General features: G+C 46.1%; 1 protein-coding gene across 8 annotated transcripts in view; it reads right to left on the reverse strand.

Moving 5' to 3' along the window:
* The window catches only part of Usp28 (ubiquitin specific peptidase 28), a 63,469-nt gene extending 38,958 nt beyond the window's left edge, over positions 1-24,511 (reverse strand). For all 8 annotated transcript variants that reach the window (XR_005091957.1, XM_028864864.2, XM_028864862.2 and 5 more), the window contains exons 1-5: positions 24,354-24,511; positions 5,421-5,498; positions 4,367-4,499; positions 3,130-3,235; positions 1,975-2,134 (exon numbers count right to left, since the gene is read on the reverse strand). Coding sequence is in view for 7 of the 8 variants with exons in the window: in XM_028864864.2 (XP_028720697.1) it covers positions 1,975-2,134; positions 3,130-3,235; positions 4,367-4,499; positions 5,421-5,498; positions 24,354-24,410 (534 nt within the window). In the remaining variant the exon portion in view is untranslated. The remainder of the gene's footprint in view (positions 1-1,974; positions 2,135-3,129; positions 3,236-4,366; positions 4,500-5,420; positions 5,499-24,353) is intronic.
* Between the last annotated feature and the right edge of the window lie 1,895 nt (positions 24,512-26,406).

The following is a 26,406-nucleotide window of genomic DNA, read 5'->3' on the forward strand; positions in this document are numbered from 1 at the left end:
TAACTGATAAGAGTCCTAATTCTACCTGTTTGTCTGTCTGTCTGTCTGTTTGAAATGACAGGGTCGCATAGGTCTTGGCTGATAGGGAATGCACTACAAAGCCCAGGCCGGCCTTAGACTTGCAGCGATCCTCTTCCCTCAGCCTCCAAAGTGCTGATTACAGATCTGTGCCACCTCACCTGCTCTGCTCCCCAAGACACACACTTTGCCTTTCAGTTCAAGTGCATATTTACCGGGGGCTAGGGAAGCAGCCTGCACACATCAGGTAATGTGTGTGAAGTCAGAGGATAACTTGCAGGAGTCAGTTCTCCCCACCCCACCCCACCCCACTCTCCATTCTTAACCAGCCAGTTCTAGAAGTCTTGCTCTCTCACATGGGTTATTTATTCTCTACTTTTTACTCACAAATGTTCTGTAACTATATGACCCAAACCTCTGTTTAAAAGTCTCCTTATTGGTCAAGCCATCCCTGACCAAGCCACAGAAGCAGCAGCTCCTTCTCTCTAGCTGAGGCACCCTTACTCTCCTTCACAATGCCTTTGTAGCATTTATCATTACCTGATTCTGTTGACTGATCAACCCACTGTTTTAAAGTAAACTCCAGGAGAGTATGGGCTTTGTTTTAGTCACTGCTGTTTCCCAGGTCCTAATCAGAGCCAGGCACACAGTAAATTATGTTTGAAGTGTTTTGGCTTTTGAGCAGCGGGTTGGATGCCACAGAACCATTTAATGTACAAGGCTGCAGGCAGGGAGAAGGAATGATATTGTGGTCACATGAAGCTTATGGTGCTCGGGAAACACTTTAAGTATATTTTGTTTTATTGCATTAGTGTCTTGCTTGCATATAATATATGTGTACCATGTGTATGCCTGGTGCCCATGGAGTTCAGAAGAAGGTACTGAACCCCAGCAACTGGAGTTAGGGATGGCTATGAGACACCACAAGGGCACTGGGAACCAAACCCAAGGTCCTCTGCAAAACTAACAAGTGCTCTTTAACTGATGGCTGAGCCATCTCTCCAGCCGTGGGAAATACTTCTTGATAGCTTGTTCTCTCTAAGGAAATTCACCCACCTGCTTGGCTTTACTTCAACTCTTATAGTATTCTTTTCTGACCTAGAAATGCATACAGTTAAATTAACTCCTATATGGCATCTCATATAAGGATGTAAAACACAGGCATCGTGAACTGAGTACATCCACAGCCTTACTGGCAGCTTCCAGCACACACAAATTACTCCTCTTATGTCAAACAGCACTCAACCACCTGGTTATTCCAGCGAGACCCTGGAATCTTTCTCATTCTCCTCTTGCAGAATTTTATCACCCAAAAGAGTGTTTTCACAGGGCTGAGGATGTGGCTCAGTAATAGAGTGCTTGTCTAGCACACATAACACCCTGGAGTAGATGTGTCTATACCTGTATTTATACTGAATTCATGCATATAGCTGGCATAGTGGAACATTCCTATAATGGTAGTACATCCCTGTAATACGAGCATTTGGCAGATACAGGCAAAAGAATCACATATTTAAGGCCAGCCAGGGCTACATAATGACAAAGAGTCTTTTTACTATTCTCTTTCTAGGATACCTATCTGCTATGCCTCTACTCCAGGCTACCCTCAACAGTACTCATTAATTGCTGACCCCAAACACTTAAGATATTAGTATTTCAGAACTTCCTAGTTTAGACATCATAAATTCTCAATCCAAAACACACAAAAGTAACTACAGTGTGTCCTTACACACGTATGCCAAGTAGAGATCAGACAACCTGCAAGAGTCAGTACTTTTCTCCCACCATGTGGGGTCTTGATCAAACTCATGTCACCAAGCTTGACAGCAAGTACCTCTACCCACTGAACCATCTGGCTAGCCTTGTTTTAACTTTCTGAAGCCACACTTCATATCTTTCATTTTAGCAAGTTACTAAATTATATCCAGAAGAAAACAGCTCTTAAAAACACCATACCTGAATAACAGCACTGAACCAACATGTGTTGCCGACATTTTTCAGCCCAACTGGCCAACCATCCACTCTCCTCCAGTTATTGGGATTGTGGTTTTCTCCCCAAACTTCACAGCGTTTTCGCTTGGAGCGTTTAGTTTCTGCAGAGTTTGTCTCATGCATTCTGTAGTATGCCCACACCACACATCAAAAGAAAAAAACAAAACAAAACAGTTTAAAGAGTGATTTACTATACAGAAGATATTGGTAATGTTGCAGATGATTCAAATGCCAGAAAAACCATCCAGTGGACAACCATTGGCTACCTAACAGTTCCTCATGTACGTAAAAATCAAGGTTTAAATTCAAACTGAAGTCCTTCCATAACAGAGGCTATTTCTAGTAAGATCCTCAATGAAAATGAGTTGAGATTCAAGGCTAGTCAAGCCTATCACATTAAAGGTTTTCGTTCAGCCATGGTATCCTATAAAAGGACTTGCCAGTGAAAGGGGCAAAGAGGCACTGTGCAAAAGCTAGGAGCCTCCAAACTGCCGAGCACAAAATACTGTTCTATGTTTCTCTGAAAAAGAAATTCAAGAGGTGTAAGGAAACAAGTCTAGAAATCAAAGCAGGTTTACAGTTGGATGTCTGTGAACCACACAAGACAAGTACCATATCAGTGCCAATGCTAACATCATATCCTCTGCTCACCTGAGACAACAGTATAGCCCTCAGCCTGTCAGTGGCTGTATTTATCAGGTACTTAGGCTAGGCTGTTGTTTTTCCTTAGTAATTGGAAAAAACAAAATTTGGTAGGCTTCTACTCAAAATCCTCCGCGCTTGGCTTTTCAAAAGTGAACTAAAAGCCAGAGTGGTGGCACACACCTGGAATCCCAGCACACTGGAGGATCAGGGAGAAGGGTCATAAGTTCCAGGTCACTCTGAAACTCAAAATCAAAAACAAACAAAGACAGACAGATGGATTGGGGGGCGGGGGGGTGGGGGTGGGAACGACACACAGGGGACGAGGGGCAACTGAATAATAAGCTAAAATTGCTCCTTAAAGACACTTGATCTTGGTGCATTAAAGGAACAGAATGACCCGAATATCTTTCCCAGAACATAATACAACAAAGCAACAAACCACAGGGAACAAAAAGCATAAATTAAAGCAACAACCTATTAAGTTCTCTGCCATCAGTTTGAATCTTAGGAGACTCCAGTAGACTCAATGCAATGGCTGCCTGAAGGTCATCTTTGTTGTCATGAGTAAGGTCTATCACTTCTGTTAGGAAATCGAAATGTGATTAGTTTGTGTATAGGAAGTAAGAAAAGATACAAACATTTTCTAAACCATACGTATTCCCTAGGTCTCACCACAGGGGCTCCTCTGTACACAATCCTGTAACTGTCTAAAGTCAAACAAACAACTTATCATTGAACTGTAATCTTACCCTCCCCAACAGTTCAGAAGTAAGCGACTACTACAATTCATCAGAGACTGGGGAGATGGATCTCTGCTTAGAGCATGCTGCTTAAGCATAAAGAAAGAGCTCAGATCCCAGCATCCACAGAAAAGGATAGGCATGCTTAGTACATGCCTATAATCTCAGTCCTGGGAGGCAAGGAAAGTAGGATTCCAAAAGGACTTGTGGCCTAGCTGCCTAGCCAACTGATGAGTCCAGGTTCAGTGAGCAGCCCTGTCTCAAAAAATAAATAAGGTCGAGGGGCTGGAGCTCAGCAATTACGAGCACCTATTGCTTTTGCACAGGACCCAGCACCCACATGGTGGCTCACAACCATTCGTAACTCCAGTTATAGGGATCCAATACCCTCTTTTGGTCTCTGAGGAGCACTAAGCATGTACACACAAGCAAAACATTCATATACATAAAAATAAATAGAACTTTAAAAATAAATAAGATAGAATGTGATAAACAAAAACACCTGAAGTAAACCTCTGGCCTACACACACACACACACACACACACACACACACACACACACACACACACACACATGCACACACTAAATAAAATTCACTAACATTCCACAAACTCAAAAACACTTTCTGTATCTGGAGGTTAATAACTTTTACCATTGTAAAACCTCAGCTACATATAAAATATCCTAGCAAAGGACAGTCAACTGCTTTCTATAATGAACAGAGGACATGCTTTATTAAGTTGGCCTATGACCTAGTAAGCATAGTAAAACTAGTCAAGAAGGAAAACCATGTAAAGTCAGCCTGGGTTACATAGTGAAACAACAAGAGAGAAACCATTTCACAGCTTGAACTCAGGCCTGGCTCTCAGCAAGGGCTCAGTGACTAGTCGAAGGGTGAGTGTGATAAATGAGGAATCACAGCCACTCTCTTCTGCTAGTACGGAGAAGGACCAGGACAGGTGAGACCTACTTGCTAGCAGTTCTTTGTTGGTAGCGCTCCCTTCACCTGCAGATGATTCTGTGGCAGCTGGGTCATGACCGGGCTCCTTAACTCTTTGGTCAGTGAGAAGGCTGACAGCCTGGGTGATGTCACCATTACTGGCCTAAGAGGAAGAGAAATAATCACAAAATCCAAAAGGAAAGCATGGCAGAATTGGCAGTGAGCAGCAGATTGGGTGTTACTCTTACTCTTTTACTACCATGGTGACAAAGTGAGTCAGCCTAAGCATGGCTCCGGGGCAGAGAGCAGAGGAAGACAGTGAGGGCAGGAAGCCTGAGGCACCTGGAGCTGTATCAAGTGACAGGACAAGACTCAAGATGCTTGGATTTTCACAAGAAAAGCAAACCACAGCCTCCATGGATGGCGCAGTCACGGCTCCACGAGCCTAACTTCACAGACCAGTCACAGGCACAGTGAGTCACAAAAGGGGACTGGGAGCCAACACAGGTGACAAGTCAGCCTGGACAGTAGAGTCATGAGTAGTCACCATATTTTATAAAGGAGGCATTATCTGTTTCAAACGTCTTACCAGGAAAATATTCTAAAAGGTACAGCAACAGAACGAAGAACCGAACCTCTTACACCCACTGCTTGCCCTCAACATTCTCCAGTCACAGTCAGTCATGCTTTATCTACACTGCCTACACCTGCTGGCTAGTCTGAAGCTAAGCGTCTTACCATTTCCTTGGGTAACACTTAGAATGTATCTTTTCAAATTATAACCAGCAATGCTTACGAATAACAACATCACACCTGAAGAGCAGCCAACTTCTCTACTGGAATATTTCTTAGTTTTTTTGTTTGCACTGAGGGTCCATATAAGGTCTACACACACGGGATTCCCATAGGCTTCCCCAACTGTAAGTTCCCACCATCTTCTTAACATTTATCTATTGAGGAAACTAACCATCTGACCTGTAGGGTTTCTTCTGTTCCTATGTTCTGGCCAGGTATAAAAATGACACACCTGTGAGGTGGAAAGCTGCTTCAGAGCCTGTCGGCTAAGCTGGGACTGGAAACCAACCTTTAATGCTTCATGAAGGAAGGAAGGATCCTGGATGCCTGTGATTTCTCGCAGCTGATTTAACATCATCTGGCAGCTCTGTTTTTGAGAAACAAATAAAATCATATCAGTCGGAAAGCAGACCTGGGTACCTCTCGGACAGACAAGTCCAAGACTTGCATTTTACACTTTAAAGCGCTGACAAGCTCCATGAGCCAGTTACTGATGGTCAGACACGTTATAAAATGCAGAATCTATCATTCTGTCACAGAAAATACTTTGGGCAGCTACAAGAGAAATATGACTCCACAGAAAACTCCAAATACCAACGGGACAGTCGAAATTGGGCAGCCTTGAGGAGCCTTGGGCTCTCCTCCCTGGGACAGTGCGTCAGTAGGTCAGATAAGGAGTCCAGGGAATCTGCAAGGATGTGAGGATGAGCTATTTTAAGCTTTACTGTGGATGCCATTTGTGTGTGTGTGTGCCATTTTTCACTGACAATAAGCTTCTAACCATGTAATTAACAAATGGCTGGTACCACTACCTTAAAAAGGAAGTGTAGCTAAAGCTAGCACTTTCTGAATTATCAAATAAGACGTATAATTCCAGAAGAATGAGCTATGGAATGAATGCTTCCATTAGTCTGAACCACGGAGAAACCTAACTAACATCCCGCCACACAGATCATCTTCAAACCCTTTCTCGGCCTTAAGTGCTCACACTTCCATCCTGTTTGGCAGTCAGAGCCAATACAAAGCTCCCACGGACAGGGAGAGCTCCCCAGAGACAACGGGCTGGCCAACATGAGCCACGACGGTCTTTCAGTCAACACTGAAACAGAACAGTTACAGGTTATGCCAGTCAGCAGCAATCTCATTTACTCCGCACTAAGGCTGTGCCAGGGCAACACTGCAGGCCTCCCCAGGATGTTCCCTCCCTCAGCCATGGCTCAGAGACGGGGTCCATTTACTGCCAGCTGTAACCGACGAAACAGTATCCTGTGGTCTCCAACAGCTGAGGCCCGCTGGCAACGCTTAAGTACCACAACTAGAAACAACTGATTGGACAGCCCTCCCCAGGCCTGGAAAAGGGATCAGAGCCTTTCTCTAGTCACAAATTCTCTGGTCAGAAGCTAGAAATGAATCTTCCCACTGAGGCAGCAGTCTTCAATATTATTGGTCCTGACATCCCAGACACCAGAAATGGGCTGATTATCAGGCCAGAGGGGCTGAGATTTAGGCTTGGTAAAAAACAGAAAATGTAAGCTTTTTTAAAAAAATAAGGCATTAATTTCCTTCCAGATGAATTCTAATTCCATTGATTTCACCATGTTTAAAAAAAAAAAGTGTGTGAATCTATGAATCTAGAGTCTACAAAATTTTCTGGAAAACAAAAATCAACAAACATACCCACGCCGGCCAGCGGTGGTGCACACCTTTAATCCCAGCACTCGGAAGGCAGAGCCAGGCAGATCTCTGTGAGTTCAAGGCCAGCCTGGGCTACAGAACGAGATCCAGGACAGGCACCAAAACTACACAGAGAAACCCCATCTCGAAAAACCAAAAAAAAAAAAGAAAGAAAAAAGAAAAAGAAAAAAGAAAAAGAAAAGAAAAACAAGCATACCCCCAAAGTCATGGAAGAATGGGAGGGGACAGGAGGAGCCTGATAATATCAAACTAGAACAAAGGAGTAAATGAAAAACAGATCCCAATAATCACAACTTCATCTGGAATTGCTGAGTGTCATCAAGTAACAGTCTCAATAAGAAGTATTTGCTAACATACCCACTTACTCATAGCCTTGTGCTGTTCTCAAGGGTCTGCAAGCACTAAATGATGCTGATTTCACCCAACTCTCACAGCAAACGCTCCTAAGAAACCCGTGTAAGAAATAACTTACACAAAGTTATTGCTGAGGTGGGTGTGCTCGAAGGGTCTCTAAGGAGACAAAGAAAGGAGCAAATGCCCTCAAAAAACATTCTTCCCATATTTTGACCTTGAACTTTGCATGGTAATAAACTTCTATTTTTAAAATTTTGCCACCCTTTATCCTATCAAGAGTTGATTACTTCGGTACATTATGCTCTAAAAAGCTATCATCAGGACGTAGGAAGGTCAACAGTGCGGCATTTGACTGACTCGAAGGTGCCATCAGTCACTCCCAGAGGAAACCCTGTTCCCACTGGAATTGTGCCAGCGCCTAGTGACAGTCCGAGTCGCTTACCCCAGCTTCTTGCAGCTGAAACTTTCTCCCATATGCTGAAGAACCCAGCAATTCCAGGGGTACTTCCTGGCATTCAACAGGCAATTCTTTTGCATGTTTCTCAGCAACAAAACTAGACATGGCTGAATCCACTCCTGGCACCTTTCTATTTTCCGGAACATAAAGCATTTGACTGCAGTGTTGCAGGAGAATTCACACTGAGGTTACTCCTCCAGTGTTTTAAGTGTTCTGTCTTACAGGAAGTCCAACACACACATCCTGGGCCTGCCTCCCACTCATTCCTTCACACACAAGTTTTGTTTTTCTCTTTTGCCTTTATGCTAAATCACAGTGCAATCTTCTAAAAGACATTTTAAATGGTTGGTAAATGATGTAGGGAATAACTGGGTACAACTTGACTGTTATTCATAACAATATGATAGTGGGATTGAGCCCAGAGCTTCATGAAAACTAGACAAGCAGTCTACCAACCAAGGTTCATTTCTAACCCCAAAACATTAATAAAATTCAATTAAGTGTTAATTTTGTAAATGTTTTACTTTATATGTACAGGTGTTTTGCCTACATGTCTACATGTCCATGCCTGGTGCCTGGGGAGGTCAGAAGAAGGATTATATCACTTAGAACTGAAATTACAGTGTGAGCTGCTCTGGGTTCTGGGAATTGAATCTAGGTTTTCTGAAAGAGAAGCCAGTGCTCTTAACCACTGAGCTATCTCTCCAGCTCCTTCAATGTTAATTTTACAAGGCTGGGTGTGATGGTTCTTAACTTGAATCCCAGCACTTGGGAGACAGAGGCAGAAGATTTCTGTCTGTCTTTGCCTCCTGAGTGCTGCTGGGATCAAAGGCATGCTCTACCACCTTTGAACAAGACTTGATTTTTACAATGGCAAACCAAAGTCATCATGCTGCTCCCACAGTATCCCCAACTCACCGCCTCTCTGGCACTTCACAGAAAGTAGATTTGAATATTAACTCACTCACTCTACACCACACCACAGAAAGTACACACTGGAGTACAGACAAGACAAAGTCTGGGCTATGTCCTGATGCAGTCAAATGATGGCAAGAACCAACAGGTTTGCATTTCCTGGACTAAACTGCCATTGTTTTCACAAACAACGCCTTCTTTTTTCCTGCCCAGAGGCAGAGAGAGACAGACCCACCCATCTCCGGGGAAAGCAAGCTGCAGACCTCAGCCACACAGTGACTTGAGAGCCAACCAAAGAGTTCTCTCTTACTCATTTTTAAATTTTTTTCATACAACATACTCTGATCATATTCTTTGCCCTTCCAAGTCCTCCCAGTTCCTCCCCACTTCATGTGTCTAAGTGCCAGCACACATGCAGGTCACAAGAGTGGGGTCGACCTTGTTTGAGACAGGGTCTCTCCTTCTGGTTACCTACCTTGCAACCTATCAGGAACACTGGAATAACACACTCAGTGTGTGTGGATCCTAAGTGAACTCAAACTCAGATCCTCCCACGTGCATTGAACATGCTCTATCCACTGAGCTATCTCCCCAATCCCTATTACACCCATCTGTTCAAACAGTGATGCTCCTTTCCCCGTTCTGATGGTTATGATGCCCTATCTTGTCTAGCATGAGAACCTTAATTTACAACTAAGTAAGCTGGAAGTGTTGGTTCATATACAACCTCAGCACTGAGGAGGCTGAGGCAGAAAGAATGCTACGTTTGAGGCCAGTTAGCGTTAATGGAGAGACTGTATCAAAAATCACCAGCAATAACAAGCTTGTGCACATCTACCCATACCCACACATGTATACTTAATAAATAAACGGTAATAATAAAAAATAACAGTACTGAAGAAAACAGTGTGTGTGTGTGTGTCAACAGTTCTTACTGAAATAGTAGATATAGTGAACAGTTGTCTTAAGAGTTTCTTTTGACTAATTTTACTTTTATTTTTAATTATGTACACATGTGTAGAAGTTTGTGCACATGTGTGCAGTACCTTAGGAGGCCAGAGGAGGGTGTCACAACCTCTGGCACTGAAATTAGATAGTTTTCAGTTGCCCCATGTGAGTACTAGGCACTGAACACAGATCCTCTGCAAAAGCAGTACCCCTGAACCAGCTCTCTGTACGCAAGTTTATTAACAGTGCACTGAAACTGCTATTAACTCTCTAATCTCCACAAAAACTCAACTGAAAAGGCACCTTACTTTTGTTTTCTTCCAGCAACACTTCCACAGCATTTCAATTTATTCATGGGAAGAAACCTAACATAGGCATTATGACATGACTTGACTGAGGGGGAGGGGAAGGGGGATGACCCACTTTTTGTGAACAGAATAAAATCTTGATATGAGCTAATTGATCATTTATATAAATTATGTAAAATACTACCAATGTTTAAACCCAAAACTGAGTCTTTCTCCCTCTGGGAGAGTGTAGTCAATAACAAGCCAATACCAGTTAAGCAGTAAAGACAACTCACAGTCTTAACCACGATGATATGAAGAGTGGGAGACAGTCTTCACATGAATTCTGGAACTATGTGCTGGGAGTCAGAAGCATACCGACACAGAATAAAAGGAATGAATGGGAAGGGTGTTCAGCTGGAGTTTCTAGCTGGGCCCCATTCCGAACCCTGACCCTTGTGGAAAGACCGCCAGAAGTCCAGGCTCCCCCACCCCCCAAAGCTGCTACCTGCTCAAGACTGTACCTACGGGGTATTTAAGGCCCTTCCTTAGGACTGCCTTGTGATTTCTCCTGCTCCCTTTCCCTGCCTCACTCCTGGGGGCTGGAAAGGTCACCGAGGGTGCTTGGCTCAAAAAACTTGGTCTTTTTAATTTGGCTTGATCTGGCTTATTACTGTGTCAGGGGAGAAAGTTATTGCTGGGGTACAAAAACCTATCAAAGGGTGATAATAAAGAGAAACTCGTAGCTTTTCTGAGACTGGAGAGACCCTCTGGGAACTGGGGACTAACTCTTCCCTCCTTTCATAATTCTCTGCCATCTAGCTACTCTCACAGAGCTGGAGTATCACTCAGCATGCAGACAGGAACATGATGCGTTAGAGGTTGTCTGGTGCTCATTCTGGTAGTCATGTTAGGGACTACAGACATCCAATGTGCAAACATAAGAGTGTGTAGCTGGAGTTTTCTCTCCAGGTCCCGCCAATCCCTGGCAGTCCCTTAGCTCACTTATAAAATAAACACACAGACACTTATATTATTTACAAACTGTATGGCGTGGCAGGCTTCTTGCTAACTGTTCTTATATCTTAAATTAACCCATTTCTATAAATCTATACCTTGCCATGTGGTTCGTGGCTTACCAGCATCTTCACATGCTGCTTGTCATGGCGGCGGCTGGCAGTGTCTCCCCTTTCTCAGCCTTCCACTTCCCAGAATTCTCCTCTCTCCTTGTCCCGCCTACTTCCTGCCTAGCCATTGGCCAATCAGTGTTTTATTTATACAGAATGATATCCACAGCAAGAGTGGGTAGTAGAAGTGGAGTTAAGCGGGCAGGCATGTTAGAGCAAGCCAGTAACTGCTTGCTCAGGAAGATCACTGAGGATTTGGGACTAGCCTGAGCTACATAGTGAGTTCCAGACCAGTCTGGGCTATATAATGAGTTCTAGGCTAACCACATAGAAGGGACCTGGTCTTTTTATTGGTTCGTTTGTTGGTTTTTCAAGACAGGGTTTCTCTGGCCGTCTTGGAACTTGCTCTGTAGACCAGGCTGGCCTCAAACTCACAGAGATCTACCTGTCTCTGCCTCCCAAGTGCTGGGATTAAAGGCATGCGCCGCCTAGTCTTAAAACACAAACAAGGGGAAGGGCTCAAGGCCTACCTCCCCCAAAACCTATGGACAGATAATGGTTGCTGGGAGAGGAAGACATTTCCTTCAGTTGTATAGCCACAGGAAAGTTGTCCACACACCAGTAAATAACCCCTAAGCCATGCTCCTGTAATTGTAATTAAACCCACGGGGTCCCCAAAAAGACATCAAAGTAGGACTAGTTGCTAAGAAGAAGGGGGATCAGCAGGAGTCAGAAGGAAACATTCATTGTTGAATACAATTAATATAGAACAATGAAAACTTTTTTTAAGTTGGGGCAGGAGGTATAGCTTAGCAGCTAAGAATACTGACTGCTCTTCCAGGGGATCTGAGGTTCAATTCCAAGTACCCACATAGCAGCTTTGGACCATCTATTAATTCCAGGGAATCTAATGACCTCCTCTGGCCTCCTTAGGCACTGCACACACATGGTACACAAACATACATGTAGGCCAAACAGCCAAACACACAAAACTTTACAATGGTGTGGGGGGGTACCTACGTGTAACAGCAATACTTGAGGTTGAGGCAAGAGGATCAGGCACTCAAGATTAGCTTTAGCTAAAGTCAAAGCCAGGCTGAACTATAAAACACTGTCTCAAAAAATGAAATGAAAATTTCAGCTGGGCCGTGGTGGTAGAGGCAGAGGCAGGCAGATCTCTGTGAGTTCAAGATCAGTCTGGACTACAGAGTGTCAGGACAACCAGGGCTACAGAGAGAAACCCTGTCTCAAAAAAAAAAAAACAAACAAAAGAAATAAAGAAAGAAAATTTTGGCTAGGTCATACAGGGATAACAAAAAGTCAAAATAGGATGAAATATACCTGTTTTGGTAATTATCTGGCTTGCACTAAAAAAAGAAAGGAAAGAAGAAGGGAGAGAGGGAGGGAGGGAGGGAGGGAGGGAGGGAGGGAGGGAGGGAGGGAGGAAAGGAACAACTGAAAGACATCTGAGGCCCAGGGATGTCAACTGGTACAGTGTCTGCCTTGCAAGAGAGTTTGGTCCCAGAACACACACAGCAACTGGAAGGAAGAACTTACTTCACAAGTTGTCCTCTGACAGCCACACACAGACTGTGACATGCACCACCCCACATGGATCACCCACACACACAATAATAATAAATTGAAATTTAAAGCATTTATAATTAAGGTTTTTTAAAAAAATAATTTAGCTTACAGCCCAAAACAAAAAGAACTTATTACTTATTAAACAGCTTACTTTTCTCCACAACCCGGGAGTAAGAAGTCCCAAAAGCACAAGAGAACCTAAAATAAAAAGGAACTGCCCTCTTCCTCCTCCTCCTCCCCACCCAACCCCTGGGGTTTGCCCTGATGATCTCTACGGACCCCGTGAGCATGAGTATTTATCATACCACACACCTTGCTTCTTTCTTACTCTACAAGACCTGAGAAAACACTCCATTCTTTCAGTACACATCCAAACAAATATGAGAAAGACGAGCACAAAGTCATCACTCAGCTGTGTGGACGCACCTACAAAACCTAAGAAAAACACCATTCAACAACAACTACGAGGGCAAAGTAGGAGAGGAAGATGAGCCACCAGGTTTCCTTGGCCAGTTTAGAGATCTGGGCACAGTAAAATGTGATTCTTAGGTGTCCCTGGTATGGTGCTAGGTCCTGAAGATTTAAAGTCAGGATGAGTTCAGACTTGCTGCGATGACAGAAGGGCAGGGAACAGATGGGGTGAAGACACTGTGTGTACACAAGTGTTTGTATGTGTGTATGTAAATGCTCTGTTACGTATGCATGGAGTAGGAGCACGAGCTATGGAAGTCGGCTCTCTCCTTCCACTATGTGGGTCACAAGGATGAAACTCGGGTCATGTTGTTAGGTGTGGCAGCAAGCACCTGTATTCGCTGTGCCATCTCACCGGCTCAGATAAGGCAATTTTTTAAAAAATATTTTGATTATTTATTATTTTTATATGTACTGGTGTTTTGGCTGCATGTATGAGGACTGAAGAAGGCATACGATCCCCTGCAACTGGAGTTCAAGATGGTTGTAAATAGTGCTGGGAACTGAACGTAGGTCCTTGGGAAGAGGAGCCAGTGCTCTTAAGCAAACCATCTCTCCAGCCCTTGGGAAAGGTATTTAAATAGCCTTGTCAACAACTGGTCAGAGTGGGGTGAGACAAGGGAAAGAAGGCCTCATCGCTGAGTCCCAGGGCTTCTGAGCAAACTGGAGTAAGGAGAGGGACAGGATGCTGGTAGGAGCAATGAGGAGGTAGAACATACCCTGAACAGCTCAGAGAACGGGGACAAAGCTTGGTCAAATGTTGGCAGCCGGACTCCACAAAGTTGTCCTCTGACCCTCACAGGTGCATTGTGGTGTGCAGATATTCCACGACCCCCCTCCCCCCCCCACAATAATACTAACAGGAAAACTTAAGAGTAGAGTGTGACCAAGGAAAGACATGCCCACCCTGAACTTCCACATGCACACGCATAAACACCTGTGCGTATACACACAAATGCACTGCCCAACACCAACGATGCCATACACACAACACTAAATGCTGCATGAGTCCACTGACATGAAACACCCAGAACAGATACATCTAAGACAGAAAGCAGCTGGCACTGCCAGATATTAAGGGCAGGGGAAACAGAGTGACAGCATAATGGATACGGAATTTTTTTAGGATAATCAAAATTTGGAGACTATGGGGAAAAAAAAGATAAATAAGACAGAGTCCTGCTCTGGGACACAGGGTGGCTTTACTTGAGTGCTGGAATGACAGTGTACACCACCATTGTCCAGCAGACTCAAATTTAAACTGCCTCCTAAATTCCTTTAGGTTGGGTTGGCTGATACTCTGACCTTCCTTTCCATGTGGAAAGGCAGCCCAGACTGCTACAGATTCACCTCTCAATCTCAACCTTCCCATGCATTCACTGGATTTTTGCACCTGGAAAATGAGGTTCACAGCATCCACTTCAACAGCACTGGCAAGATGTCAATAAAGAAACGCTCACAGCCATGGTCAGTAAAATGACAACCTGCCATGTGACCCCTCTGTCCAACTACAGTCTTCTCCTGTGTGTAGTAAGAACACTGACACCTAGAGAGCAGGGCCCGTTACAGGCCCAGCATCACTACCTACTAGACATGTCACTCTGAAAACTATTTTCTAGACATACTTGACTTCACAGGTATGAAGCAGATCCAAATGAGAATTTAAATTCAAGTGTTTTACGACCAAGTGGGCATCAAGATGTTTGTTTTTAGAGGGGCTCATGGTACAGTGGGGGAAACTCTTTGACATTAGAGCTCTGCAACTCAGAACTGAGGCCAGGCTGTGTCAGTCATGTGTAGTATGGAGGTAAAGGAATCAGTTTAAAATTTCCCAGGTGGTGGTGGTTTGAAAGAAAATGGCCTCTAAAGGGAGTGGCATTATTAGGAGGTGTGGCCTTGTTGGAGGAGTTGTGGTCTTGTTAGAGGAAGTATGTCACTGTGGAGGTGGGCTTTGAGGTCTCATATATGCTCAAGCCATGCCCAATAAGACAGACCACTTCACCACTTCAGCCAGGCAGTGGTGGCGCACGCCTTTAATCCCAGCACTGGGGAGGCAGAGGCAGGCGGATCTTTGTGAGTTCGAGGCTAGCCTGGTCTACAGAGCGAGATCCAGGAAAGGAACAAAGCTACACAGAGGAACCCTGTCTCAAAAAAAAAAAAAAAAAAAAAAAAAAAAAGAGTTGCTGTGGTCATGGTGTCTTCAAAGCAATAGAAACCCCACCTAACTGCAGTTACTCAGAAGGCAGAGATGGCATCTCTGAAGCAAGTTGGCTAGCCAGTTTAGCCATCAGTCAACTGAGAGACCCTGCCTCAATGAATAAGCTGGGAAAAGTTTAAGGAAGATCCCCAATATTGCTCTGGCCTCCATGTGCACCCATACACAGGTGAGATTGCATATACACAGGCACAATCACCTCACCACCACCATTACACACACACACACAGAAAAACTATACAGAAATGTGTTACAGTAGTAACTGGCAGGTAGCACACACTAGTAAGCATTCCATGCCTACTATAATAACCCTCAGGAGAATAGGTACACAGTAAAAGAGGTTGGTATCTCAGACCTATAAATGGAGTAGACTTAACTGCAACTAAGGATTAGAAACACACAGATTTAGACTCAGTTAATAAACAGTCCCTAGAAAAGTGTCGACCAGATTAATAGGCAAGGCCCAATAATCCAAGGGAGCAAGGAAGAAGTAAGCTTGCTAAGACCACACAGATGCATAGACAGAGGGGCCAGGCTTCTTTCTGTCTCACTGTGCAATAGGGAGCCAATCAACTCCCTAAACCAGGCACTGTATTTTCAAGGGCAAAGGACTGAGACTGTAGCTCACTGGAGCACTGCTTGCCTAGCATGCAGGAGGCCTTAGGGTCAACCCCCAGGAACAGAAGAAACAGCCGTAGGCAGGCAGGCAGGCCTGGTAGAGAACTCCTGCAATCCCAGCACTTGGCAGTGGGAACAAGAGGGCTGCTGCAAGTGTGAGGCCAGCCTGGGCTAAAGATACAGTTCTAAAACAACAAAGCGAAAACAAAACAAGAATATATAATGTGTTGAATCCAAACTTAATTTTCCAGGTCTAATATTTATTTTTTAAGAGTTCTGTCTGTAAAGAGACTACAGCAAGTGATTTAAATATATAGTGGGAGTTTTTAGAAAAAAAAGTAGAATAACTCATGAAAACAAAAACTCAAACTCCACAACAAGTATCAGTTTAAAACATGATAATGAGGGAGCACAAAGAAAGAAAACAACTAACAATGGCAGACCAAGTGTGGTGGCCCATGCCTGCAATCCCAGCACTGGGGAAGCTGAGGCAAAGGGACTGCTGTAAAGTGTAGGCTAGCCTGGGACACAGAGAGCCCCTGCTTCAAAGAAGTAACAAATCAAATTCGCCTTAAAAGCCTCGCTTGGGCCAACAAGAGGGCCTGGCAGGTGAAGTGCTTGCTGAGCAGCCCCGACAGCCCAAGTTCGATCCCTGGAACCACATAAAGGGAGGAGAGAACCAACCCCACAAAGCTGCCCTCTGATGGCCACTCACACCCACCAAGCATGCACACAAGAATAAAGTCTCTGTTTTTAAAGGCTTTTTGGCAAGCCTCACCATCAGGCACCTAGCAGATGCTGATTAGGTAAACCACTAACTGTCTACAAACTGCTGCTCCCAGGTCAGGCTCTCTGCAAGCCCCTGGCCATTTCAACAGTTCTGGGCTTGCTGGAGCCCAACATGACGAGTGTTAAGAAGCTGCACTTGCCACTTCCATCCTTCCTTAGGATCTAGTAGATCCTGCCTGTCTCCTCTTAGCTTGAGTTAATCTGCTTACCCGTATTTTCCAAGTTTTTTACACTAACTCTTAATCACACTGGGGGGGGGGGGCGCGCTTGGTTTTGAAACAGGGTCTCACTTTGTCACCAATACTGGCTTGGAACTCACCATGTAGCCCAGGCTTGAATCAATCCTCCTGCTTCAGCAAAGCTTTTAGAAGAGGGTTTTGTCGGGCGGTGGTGGCGCACACCTTTAATCCCAGCACTCGGGAGGCAGAGGCAGACGGTTCTCTGTGAGTTTGAGGCCAGCCTGGGCTACCAAGTGAGTCCCAGGAAAGGCGCAAAGCTACACAGAGAAACCCTGTCTCGAAAAATAAAAAAAAAAAAACAAAAAAAAAAAAAACAAAGAGGGTTTTAATGTCGATGGCACTCTGGCAAAAATAGTCACCATTTCTAAAACTCTCCCAACTTTCTGTAAGACTGTGGCAAGCACCACAGTGACACAGTGCCTCTCTGTGTGACCAGAAAAGTGGAATTCTGGCATCAAGTGGGCAGACCAAGCCTATTTTCTAGAAAAAGACTACAAGTGTAAGAAGACTGCTGAGGGGTGACTGTTCTGAGCCTGTCAGCAGAGCTAAGGCAGAGAGATCTGGCTTGGAAGAGAGGTGGGGGAGGAGAGGAGGGGACAGAAGAGGAGGAGGAAGGGCTCTGTTATAGGATGAGAAAAGAAGACAATAAAACCATGAGGTTCTATTCATTTGAAAAGAAAAAGACAACAGGCTGATCTGGAATCTAAGTGAAGGAGACTCCACCTGCGAGGGGGGGCAGGGGGGCAGCAGAAAATGTTGTTGACATGGTGTTTGGAGGGTTTGCTGCTGCTGTGCTCAGGATTAAGGGCTCCTATGCACAGCAGAATGGGAATTCTATCCTTAAGCTTCTAAAGTTTAATGTGCAAATGAGTTAGTTCCCCGGGGACGGAGTCAAAAGGCAGAATTTGGGCTAGGATGTAGCTCCGAAGGTAGAGTGCTGGCCTTGCATGAAGCCTTGGGTTTCATCTCTGGCACTGTTCAAACCAGGTGTGGTAGCCCACACCTGTAATCCCAGCACTTGGAACACTGAGGCAGGAGGACTGCTTTGAGTTTGAGGACAGCCTGGGCTACATAATGTGTTCCAGGCAGTCCTGGGATAAGAGTAAATCCCTTTCTAAAACAAAACAAAACACAGTCGACTTTGATTTAGAAGGTCTAAGGCGGAGGTCCAGATCCCGGTCCTGACCTTCAACACACCTGATTCCACGGGATCAACACTCCATCCTGGTGTTCTGACCTGTCAACAATGGCCACTGAACAGAGCTGGAAGAGCTGGACAGACAATAGCTGGAAAGCAGGACTGGCCAGCTCACACGCCGACTTCTACATGTTTAAATTCCAGTGGGCAGAAGCTGATGGTCCTCCTAGGTATCAGTGAAGTCAGTGAAGGTTTGTGGGGGTTGTCTGGGACAAACAGCCCAGGTGCCTATTTAACATGTCAAAGCTGGACCCGGCCACCAAGTTCTCCCAGCATCCCTCAGTCCCTACCTGTTACAGGGTATGACTTGCATACCTTGCCCTCTACCCTGAACTCTCCAGTCCAGGGGCTGGACTGCCCTTCCCCCAAAGGCTCTTCCCTATATAATCCAGACATTTTGGCTACCCTTCCCTTTTGGACCTTTGACCTCCTGGCTGCTGCACCTGGCTCCCCTCTCTCCCATCTCCCTTCCCCTCCCCTTCTCCCATATAGCCCAACTCAGTCAGGTAATGTCCACTCTGGACTCTTCTAGATATCCCTACCTATGACCATGCTCTCCCATATATCTATAATAAACTTTCTCTTCCACCATACCTAGGAGTAGTCGTGTCCTTTTCTTTCCTTTTTATCATTCAGGGGTGAGCTAAAAGGTTGGCATCACTTAAGACTACAGTTTCTACTGTAGTCTTAAGTGCCAAATGTCTCCTGGAGTGCAATACTCTTTGGGGGCTTAAACTGTACCAGGTAAGATACTGTACCCACTACACTCCAGCAGTACCCTTCCCTACAGTCACAATCAAAAACATCTCCAGGGCTGGAGAGATGGCTCAGTGGTCAAGAGCACTGGCTGCTCTTGCAGAGCAGCTAAGTTTGATTCCCAGCACCCACGATGCTGCTTACAACTATCTACAACTCCAATTCCAGAGGATCTGATACTCTCTTCCAGCCTCTGTGGACATCCCATGCACATGGAGCAGACATCCATATAGGCGAAACACCCCTATACATAAATTAAAAATAAACCAATTAAAAAGAAAATCCTCTTTGAGGCCAGCCTGGTCTACAGAACGAGATCCAGAGAAACCCTGTCTCAAAAAAACAAAAAAGAAAATCCTCCAGGTATTGCCAAATGTCTCCTGGAGTGCAAACTATCCCTGGTGAGACCCCCTAATGGAGGTTTGCCTCTAAGAACAAGGGGGATGAAAGAAGATATAATTTTTCCAGGGAAATAAAGAGATGAGATGCTGGGGATGGAGTGAACAAACCATCAGACAGCTCTTAGACTGGAGAAAACTAAACACTGAGACAGACATAGGGCTGTGAAAACAAGTACCACCACCTGCCGACTACCCTAGCCCAATCCCAGCACCCACGCTGGAAAAAGAGAACCATCTCCTACAAGTTACCTTCTGACCTCCATGTGGATGCCTGTGCCCCTCCCTGCCCTCCCCCCATAAAATTATGTTAAAAATGATATTAATCTTTTCAAAGTTTAAACCACTAGAAGAGTTCTGGGAAAGACTTTAAGAGAACTATGGAACCCAAGTGTGGTGCACACCTATGACTCAAGTCTTGGGAGGTAGAGGCAAGAGGATCAGGAGTTCAATGTCATCCTCAGCATCCTCAACTAGGTAGTAAGATTAAGGTCAGACTGGGCTACATGACAGCCTATCTCAATAAAGAAAAACATCAACCCAAAAACACCCCAAACCAAACAAACAGCAAATAGAAAGGAAGAGAGAGGGGGAAGGGAGAGGGGGGAGGGAAGAGAGAGAAGGGGAGGGAAAGCAAAGCTGTGGGGGCAGGTCTGAGTGTGGTGGGGCACAGCCGCAGTGCTGGGATCCTGGAGGCTGAAGTAGGAAGATCATCACCAAATGTTCAAAAGCTATATACCAAGAACCTGTCTCAAAAAAAAAAACAAAAAAAAAACACAACAACAACAAAACACAAAACAACAAAAGCAGGGGGGAGAAAAACCAATGAGAATGGGGACAGAGCAGGGGGTAAAAGGCTTGCCTAGCATGCTGGAAGCCTGGGTTTGATCCCCAGCACCACAAATACACCAACAAAATATACTCAATTTGAGTCAAGCATGGTGGCACACTCCTGTAATGTAGCATTTGGGAGGCAGATGCAAGCAGATCTGTAAGTTCAAGGCCACTTTGGCCTACACAGCCAGTTCCAGGCCAGTCAAGGGCTACACTAATCGAGACTACCTCAGACAAAAACAAACAAAAGCCCCAGTTTGGAGTAAAGCTGCCCTGACAGAAAATGCTCAGTTGCTGGAAAGTAAATACACAAGATAATTCCAGCACTCAGGAGAATTATTCCAAGTTCAAGGCTGGCTTGGGCTGCACGGGAAGACCAAACAACAGTGAAAGCCATCAAGTATAATATAAAAAGAGCCCCGTGGTGGTGGTGGTGGTGGTGGTGGTGGTGGTGGTGGTGGTGGTGGCGGCGGCGGCGGCGGCGGCAGCGGTGGGGGGGGGGGGGGTGAGGCATGCCTTTAATCCCAGCACTTGGGAGGCAGAGGCAGATGGATCTCAGTGAGTTCCAGGCCAGTCTGGTCTACAAAGTTCCAGGACAGCCATGACTGTTATACAAAGAAACCCTGTCTCAGAAAACAAAACAAAACAAGAATATAAAAAGAGGCTGGGTGTGGTGGCATACTCCTAGGGTAAGAAGACTGAGATCTCAGTGAATCCAGACTAGACTGGTCTTTAACAAGTTCAAGGTCAGCCAGGGATATATAGTGAGACCCTATGCCCTCTCTCAAAAAAAGAAAAAAGAAAAAGGGTTGGGAGAAATACGGTGGCACAGCTGAGACACCAGTAATTCGGAAGAGGAAGCACGAAGATATTGAGCTCCATCCAGCTTGGGCTAAAAACAAAAACAAAAACAAAAAACCTGTCATGTCCTCAAAATGGAGGTGAAGGCTGGAGAGATGGTTTGAAGTTAAGAGCACTTACTGCTCTTGCAGATTCCGATCTGGGTTCAGTTCTTAGCACCTGTATCAGGTAGCTCACAACCACCTCTAACTCCAGTTCTAGTCTAGAAGATCTGATGCCCTCTTCTGGCCTCTGCACACACGGTACACATAAACGCACGAGGCGCGCGCGCGCGCGCGCGCACACGTAAAAATAGACAAGTAAACCTTTTTCTAAAAGGGTGTGTGAGATGGCTCAGTGGTGAAAAACACTCGCCAGACAAGCATAAGGGCCTGAGTTTGATTCCCACGAATCCACATAAAAGATGGACACACAAGAGCACCCGTCATCCCAGCATTCCTACCTACAGAAGGATGGGAGGACCAGCTAGCCTGCCATATTCAGAGGAGACAGAAGACAGACCCATCTCAAACAAGGTGGGAAGTGAGGACTGACAAACCAAGGCAGGGGCTAGGGGAGGCTGAACTTTGACCTGGGTATGACGGCACAAGTTTGTAATCCCTGATCTCAGGAGGACAGGAGGGGAGTAAGAGTTCTAGGCCAGCCTGGGCTACAGGGAGGAAGGGGGCGGGAGATAGAGAAAGAGTGTGAGTTAGCTATTACTTGTATTGTTAGCATCAGTTTTTTTAAATTTTCTTTGACTGCAAGACACTGTCACACAAGCCTATAATCCCACTAGTTAGAAAACAGACACAGGAGCATCAAGAGTTCAAGGTCATCCTCCCTTACAAATTTGAAGGTCAGTCTGGGCTTCAAGAAAACCAGTCTCACACACAACACACACACACACAAAGTCATTTTGATGAAAACAGAACACAGAGCGCCCACCTGATAAGAGCTTATCTGTTAACGAGCTCAAGATACTGAACACTCAGTGTGAGCAATAACTTCAGCTGAAAGAGCAGGAGAATGATGGAGCCAAGTCACACCTTTCCAACACTCCAAAAATCACAACATAATAGGAGCTGAGTGCAGAGGCTCACATCTCTAGCCCCAGCACCAGGGAGACTGAGGCAGGAGGACTACTTCAAGTTCTAGGCCAGCCTTGGTCTCAAATACATACAAAGATGCCATGGAGTAAAGGAAAATAAAGAGTCAATAAACCAAAAGACAGTAAGCGAACAAGGCATACAGCTCAGTGGTGTGAAGTCCTGGCCCAGAATGCACAAGGCCCTGGGTTCCAAGTGGGAGAGAAGGGGAGGGGAGCGTGTGATGTGACTCCTCAGTGCTGCTGCCAAGGGCGACAGGTTCCTAAGAAGCAAACTGACATCAAGCTGCTTATCCCACCCTAACAGTAAACTTTCCTGCTGGTTTTTATCTAAGCTAATCTTGTGATTAAAACACAAGAAGCTGTCCTTAACTCATCAGTCTAAGGGGTTTAGAGATAACTCAGTGTCCACTCCGATTCCAGATCATGTTTTCAGAGAACTGTATTTTTCACTCACTAAAACCATGGAGAGCCTATACATAGTTTTGTCTGTCCTTTGTACAGATGACCAACTGGGGAAGGCAGGGAAAGCATGGTAGGTTTTAAATAGCTCCTGAGTGTCGGGGGAGGATAGCGCTTCTCAACTACATTAAACATCTTTTAAGGGAAGGCAGAATGCCTCCGCGAATTCAAAAGAAAAGAAGCCATCCTACATTGAACTCACCAAGAGGAAGAAGTTATTAATACTCTCCCGAAATGTAAAAGTTATGCTCCACATATTAAGTTCCTTCAACCCAACCTGTGCCTTCAAGCATTTCATCCTAGCCTGAGCAAAAAGGGCAACAGTTATCAAGCATTCAGAGCTTATCATCTGTTAGCCTGGGGCAAAATCTCTGGGAATACCAGCAAATGTCATCACTCTGCAGGCCGTCTGTCCGTCAGGAATCATGCTACTGCAGCCAGCCACAGCCTGGGAGTGCCAAGCCTTCCCAAAATAGCTATGACTTTATACACAATGCTCATCAAACACCTCACATACAAACCCTCCAATAGGGAGTGCTGAAAGAGGGGTCACTACTCAGACTGTGGCAGAGGTAAATGAAGATACCACTGATTAAAAGCCATGTGGTCTTAAATGACGGAGCCCGGAACAAATTTAAATATGACTTGCTCTCCCTTAAAATAGTATCAATGACTGTCTCAAAACCAAATCTCACCACCTGTTTTTAAGTCACTGTCCCCAAAACAAGTAGACTTATTCTCTGAAGAAAAAAAACCAGAAAAATATAAAACCCAGCATCCAAAAGACATTGGTGAGTATCTAACAATGCAATTTTATCTGATCACAGAAAAACCATCCACCTACTTTCATTTCCCAGCCCAAGTCTTAGAGATACCTTTTTTTTCTAAATTTTAAAGAGCTTCCAATGTTTTAAACTCCTAGTCTGGGAGTGTAGTACTTGCCCCACTCCATGTGAATAGGCTCCAGACTTGACCCCCATCTCGTCAAATTAATTAAAACTAAGATATAAGGGGTTTCTTAGCAGAAACTGACTTTCGTATTCTAAATATTTTATGAACTTTCTCACTTAAAAGCATGGTATTTGAATACTTGGTACAGATTTTCCATTCTTTTAAAAAGTGCAGTTCCTGAGGGGTGAGGATGTAGTGTTACTTTGTAACACAAGATGACAGTCTCAAATTGCCCACCTCCCAAGTTTCTTCAAGAGACATTATTATTAGCCTTTTATTAATGTTCTCCTCCAAGCTAGCGTTTGTGAACCCTCACCACCTCATCCCAAAGATCCTTGTAATATTTTTCAACCTTCTTAAATATTAGGAACCTAATCGGTGTGCCTTTTTATTCATTATGTTCCTCTCCCTTCTTTCAAAATCTACAGTGATCAATGAGGTAATTGGGGAAGCTGATTTGTTCCCGAAAGAAAAGGAAGAACCGAACGAAAAGCCGGGCGGGAAGAGGGGGGAGTGGGGCTCCAGGTCTTGTTTGCACTTTGTTGATAAACGCCGGCTTTAAGTGAGATAACTTGAGTCTGCTTAAGCCTCTGGGAAGCCACTGCCTTAAAACTGATTTGAGAGTCAGAATAAGACACTGCAACCGAGCTTTTTGGAAGTTTGTAGCTCCTGGGTAGGGCCGGGCGCACACTTCGGGGTGACCCCGATGCCCACGACCTCACGTGCAACCCCCTCTCGGTAGGGTTCCCCAGCACCGGGTACCGCACTCGATCCCACTCGGAACCTGAGTTGGCCCATACAACCAGGCAACCTCACTTCGGCACGCGACCCCAGCCTCGTTAAGTCCCCGGCGAGCCGGGGGTGCTCCCGCCCTCAGCCCACAGGCCCTGGCCTCCGCCGGCCCGCGCCCGCTTGGCCCGCCGCGCCCCTCTCGGCCGGAGCTCGGGCCCCGCTACCCTCACCCGCCGCTCACCGAGCCATGGCCGTCCGCCGCCCCTGCCGCGTCGTCCTGCTGCAGCTCCGCAGTCATGGCCGTGGCGCCCCTCTGCGCGTAGCCCTACTCTTGTCGTCTTCGTCGTCGCCGCCGCCGCCGCCGCCGCCGCAGCCCCCGAAGCCCCGGAGTACCGGGAGGCACCGCCCACACGTCCCGCCCCCGCCCGCGGCGCGCGCTAGAGGCCCCGCCCACACCACCCCGCTCCCAACACTCCCCCCCCACCCGCAGCACGCGGCACAGGCTCCGCCCACGGCGCGCGCGGGAGGCCCCACCCCCCAACCCCGCCCGCCCCGCCCGCTGGCTCCCATCCCTCCAGCAGCTTGCGCCGGAGGCCCCGCCCACACGCCCCACCCTCACACCCGAGGTTCCCCCCCCCGAGGCCCCGCCCACACACTCTGTCACGCCCGCAGCGTGCGCCGGAGGCCCGCCCCCGGCTTGCGTGAGTCCAGGGCGGGGCTTCTCCGCGTGCTTAGGCCCACGTGACCGCAGCCGGGCACTGACTAACGGGTCGGCGTCGCGTCGCCCGCCGTTGCCATTTCCGCATTCGGTGCCCAGGAAGTGGGCGGCGAGGCCTCTCGGTCTCCAAGACTCCTTCTTTCTCCAGCCTGCGGTGCCTGAGCCCCGCATCCGCGTCCGGCCTGGTCCCAAGTCCCCGTAGGCCCTGCGAGGCTGGCTGCTGGGTTCCCTGTGCTGACACTTTTTCAACCAGGCCTTCGAGCCATTTCTTAGTCTGGGCACGCGAAGAGAGACATAGGCTGACCCCAGTGATCTCTCTAAAGACAACTGAGCGGGCCAGCACACTCACAGAGCTCAGCATGGTATCCTTGATCTTAAACAGGGTCGCCAAATGTTCTAATTTCCCGTTTTCAGGCCCTGTGTGTGTAAGCTGTGTGGAGCCTAGGGCACTAAGCCACACCCTACTCCTCTTAATGTTTGGGAGGAGGGTTTTTATTGTTGGTGGTTTAGGTTTGGAATTTTGAGACATCATCTCACGTGGCTAATAATACTAGCCTCAGTAGTAGCCAAGGCTGGCCTTGAACTCTTGATCCTCTGTCTCCACCTGATCGTGTATGATAGTAAGTCTGTACTATCATGCTCAACGATGTTTTACTTTGAGACAGTCTCATTAAGTTGCCCCGGCTGACTTTGAACTTTCTATGCTTCTGCTTTAGCCTCTTGTGTGGCTGGGAGTTGGGAACCGTGCTTAACCAGGTCCATCTTTGTCAGGATTCTCTGAGGAAGAGAACCCTTGCACTTTATAAAATGGCAAAGGGATTGGTCAGGTTGACTTACACAATCAAAGATGAGGTGTTTCCCGTGTCTGCACACGTGGGAGAGCCAAATCACAAAACAGGAGGTGTCAGCACAAGAGGCTGCCTTGGCAGTTGTAAACCATCTACTGTTTGGGTGCTGGGACTCAAACCTAGGGCCTCTGCGAGAGCATTATATGCTTTTAACCACTGATTCATCTCTCCAGCCCCCAGAAGAGACATTTTCTTCGGTGATGTAGTCAGTTAAGCTCTTCATGTGCCTTTAAGTAACCTCTTACTCATTCCCACGTAAGCAGCCCTGACAGAGCTCCGTGGGGCACTGTTGTGGGGCAATTTCCTCCAGAATAAAACCTACTTTGGAGGGTAGCTCCTTAAGTTCAGGAAGTAAACACCTCAAAGGCTTCAGATAGCTTCAAAAGCTACCTGAAACTGACCAGATTGACTAGCTCCCTCCTTCCCCAAGCACATATAAACAGAACTGCTGAGAGATGCTCTCAGGTAAGCGGGGCTGCCTGGAGAGAGACCCACTCCTAGTTGTCAAGCCGCCTGCAAGGTGTGCAGTGTGCTTCAGGTTTCCAGCTTTATTGGACAGTCACCCATGCTGGCATGGGCTTTGTTGGTGAGTTATTTCTGCTCCTGTAAGTGCCCCTCACCCACACTTCTATAAGTAACCCCAATAAAACTCAGTGGTTTGCCAAGTTTGGACTTGGGTATTCTTACTATGTTCTGTCATCAGCTCTCTGTGTGGCATGTCTGTTTAC

The sequence above is a fragment of the Peromyscus leucopus genome, chromosome 7 (genome assembly GCF_004664715.2).
Source record: "Peromyscus leucopus breed LL Stock chromosome 7, UCI_PerLeu_2.1, whole genome shotgun sequence".
Taxonomy (NCBI): Eukaryota; Metazoa; Chordata; class Mammalia; order Rodentia; family Cricetidae; genus Peromyscus; species Peromyscus leucopus.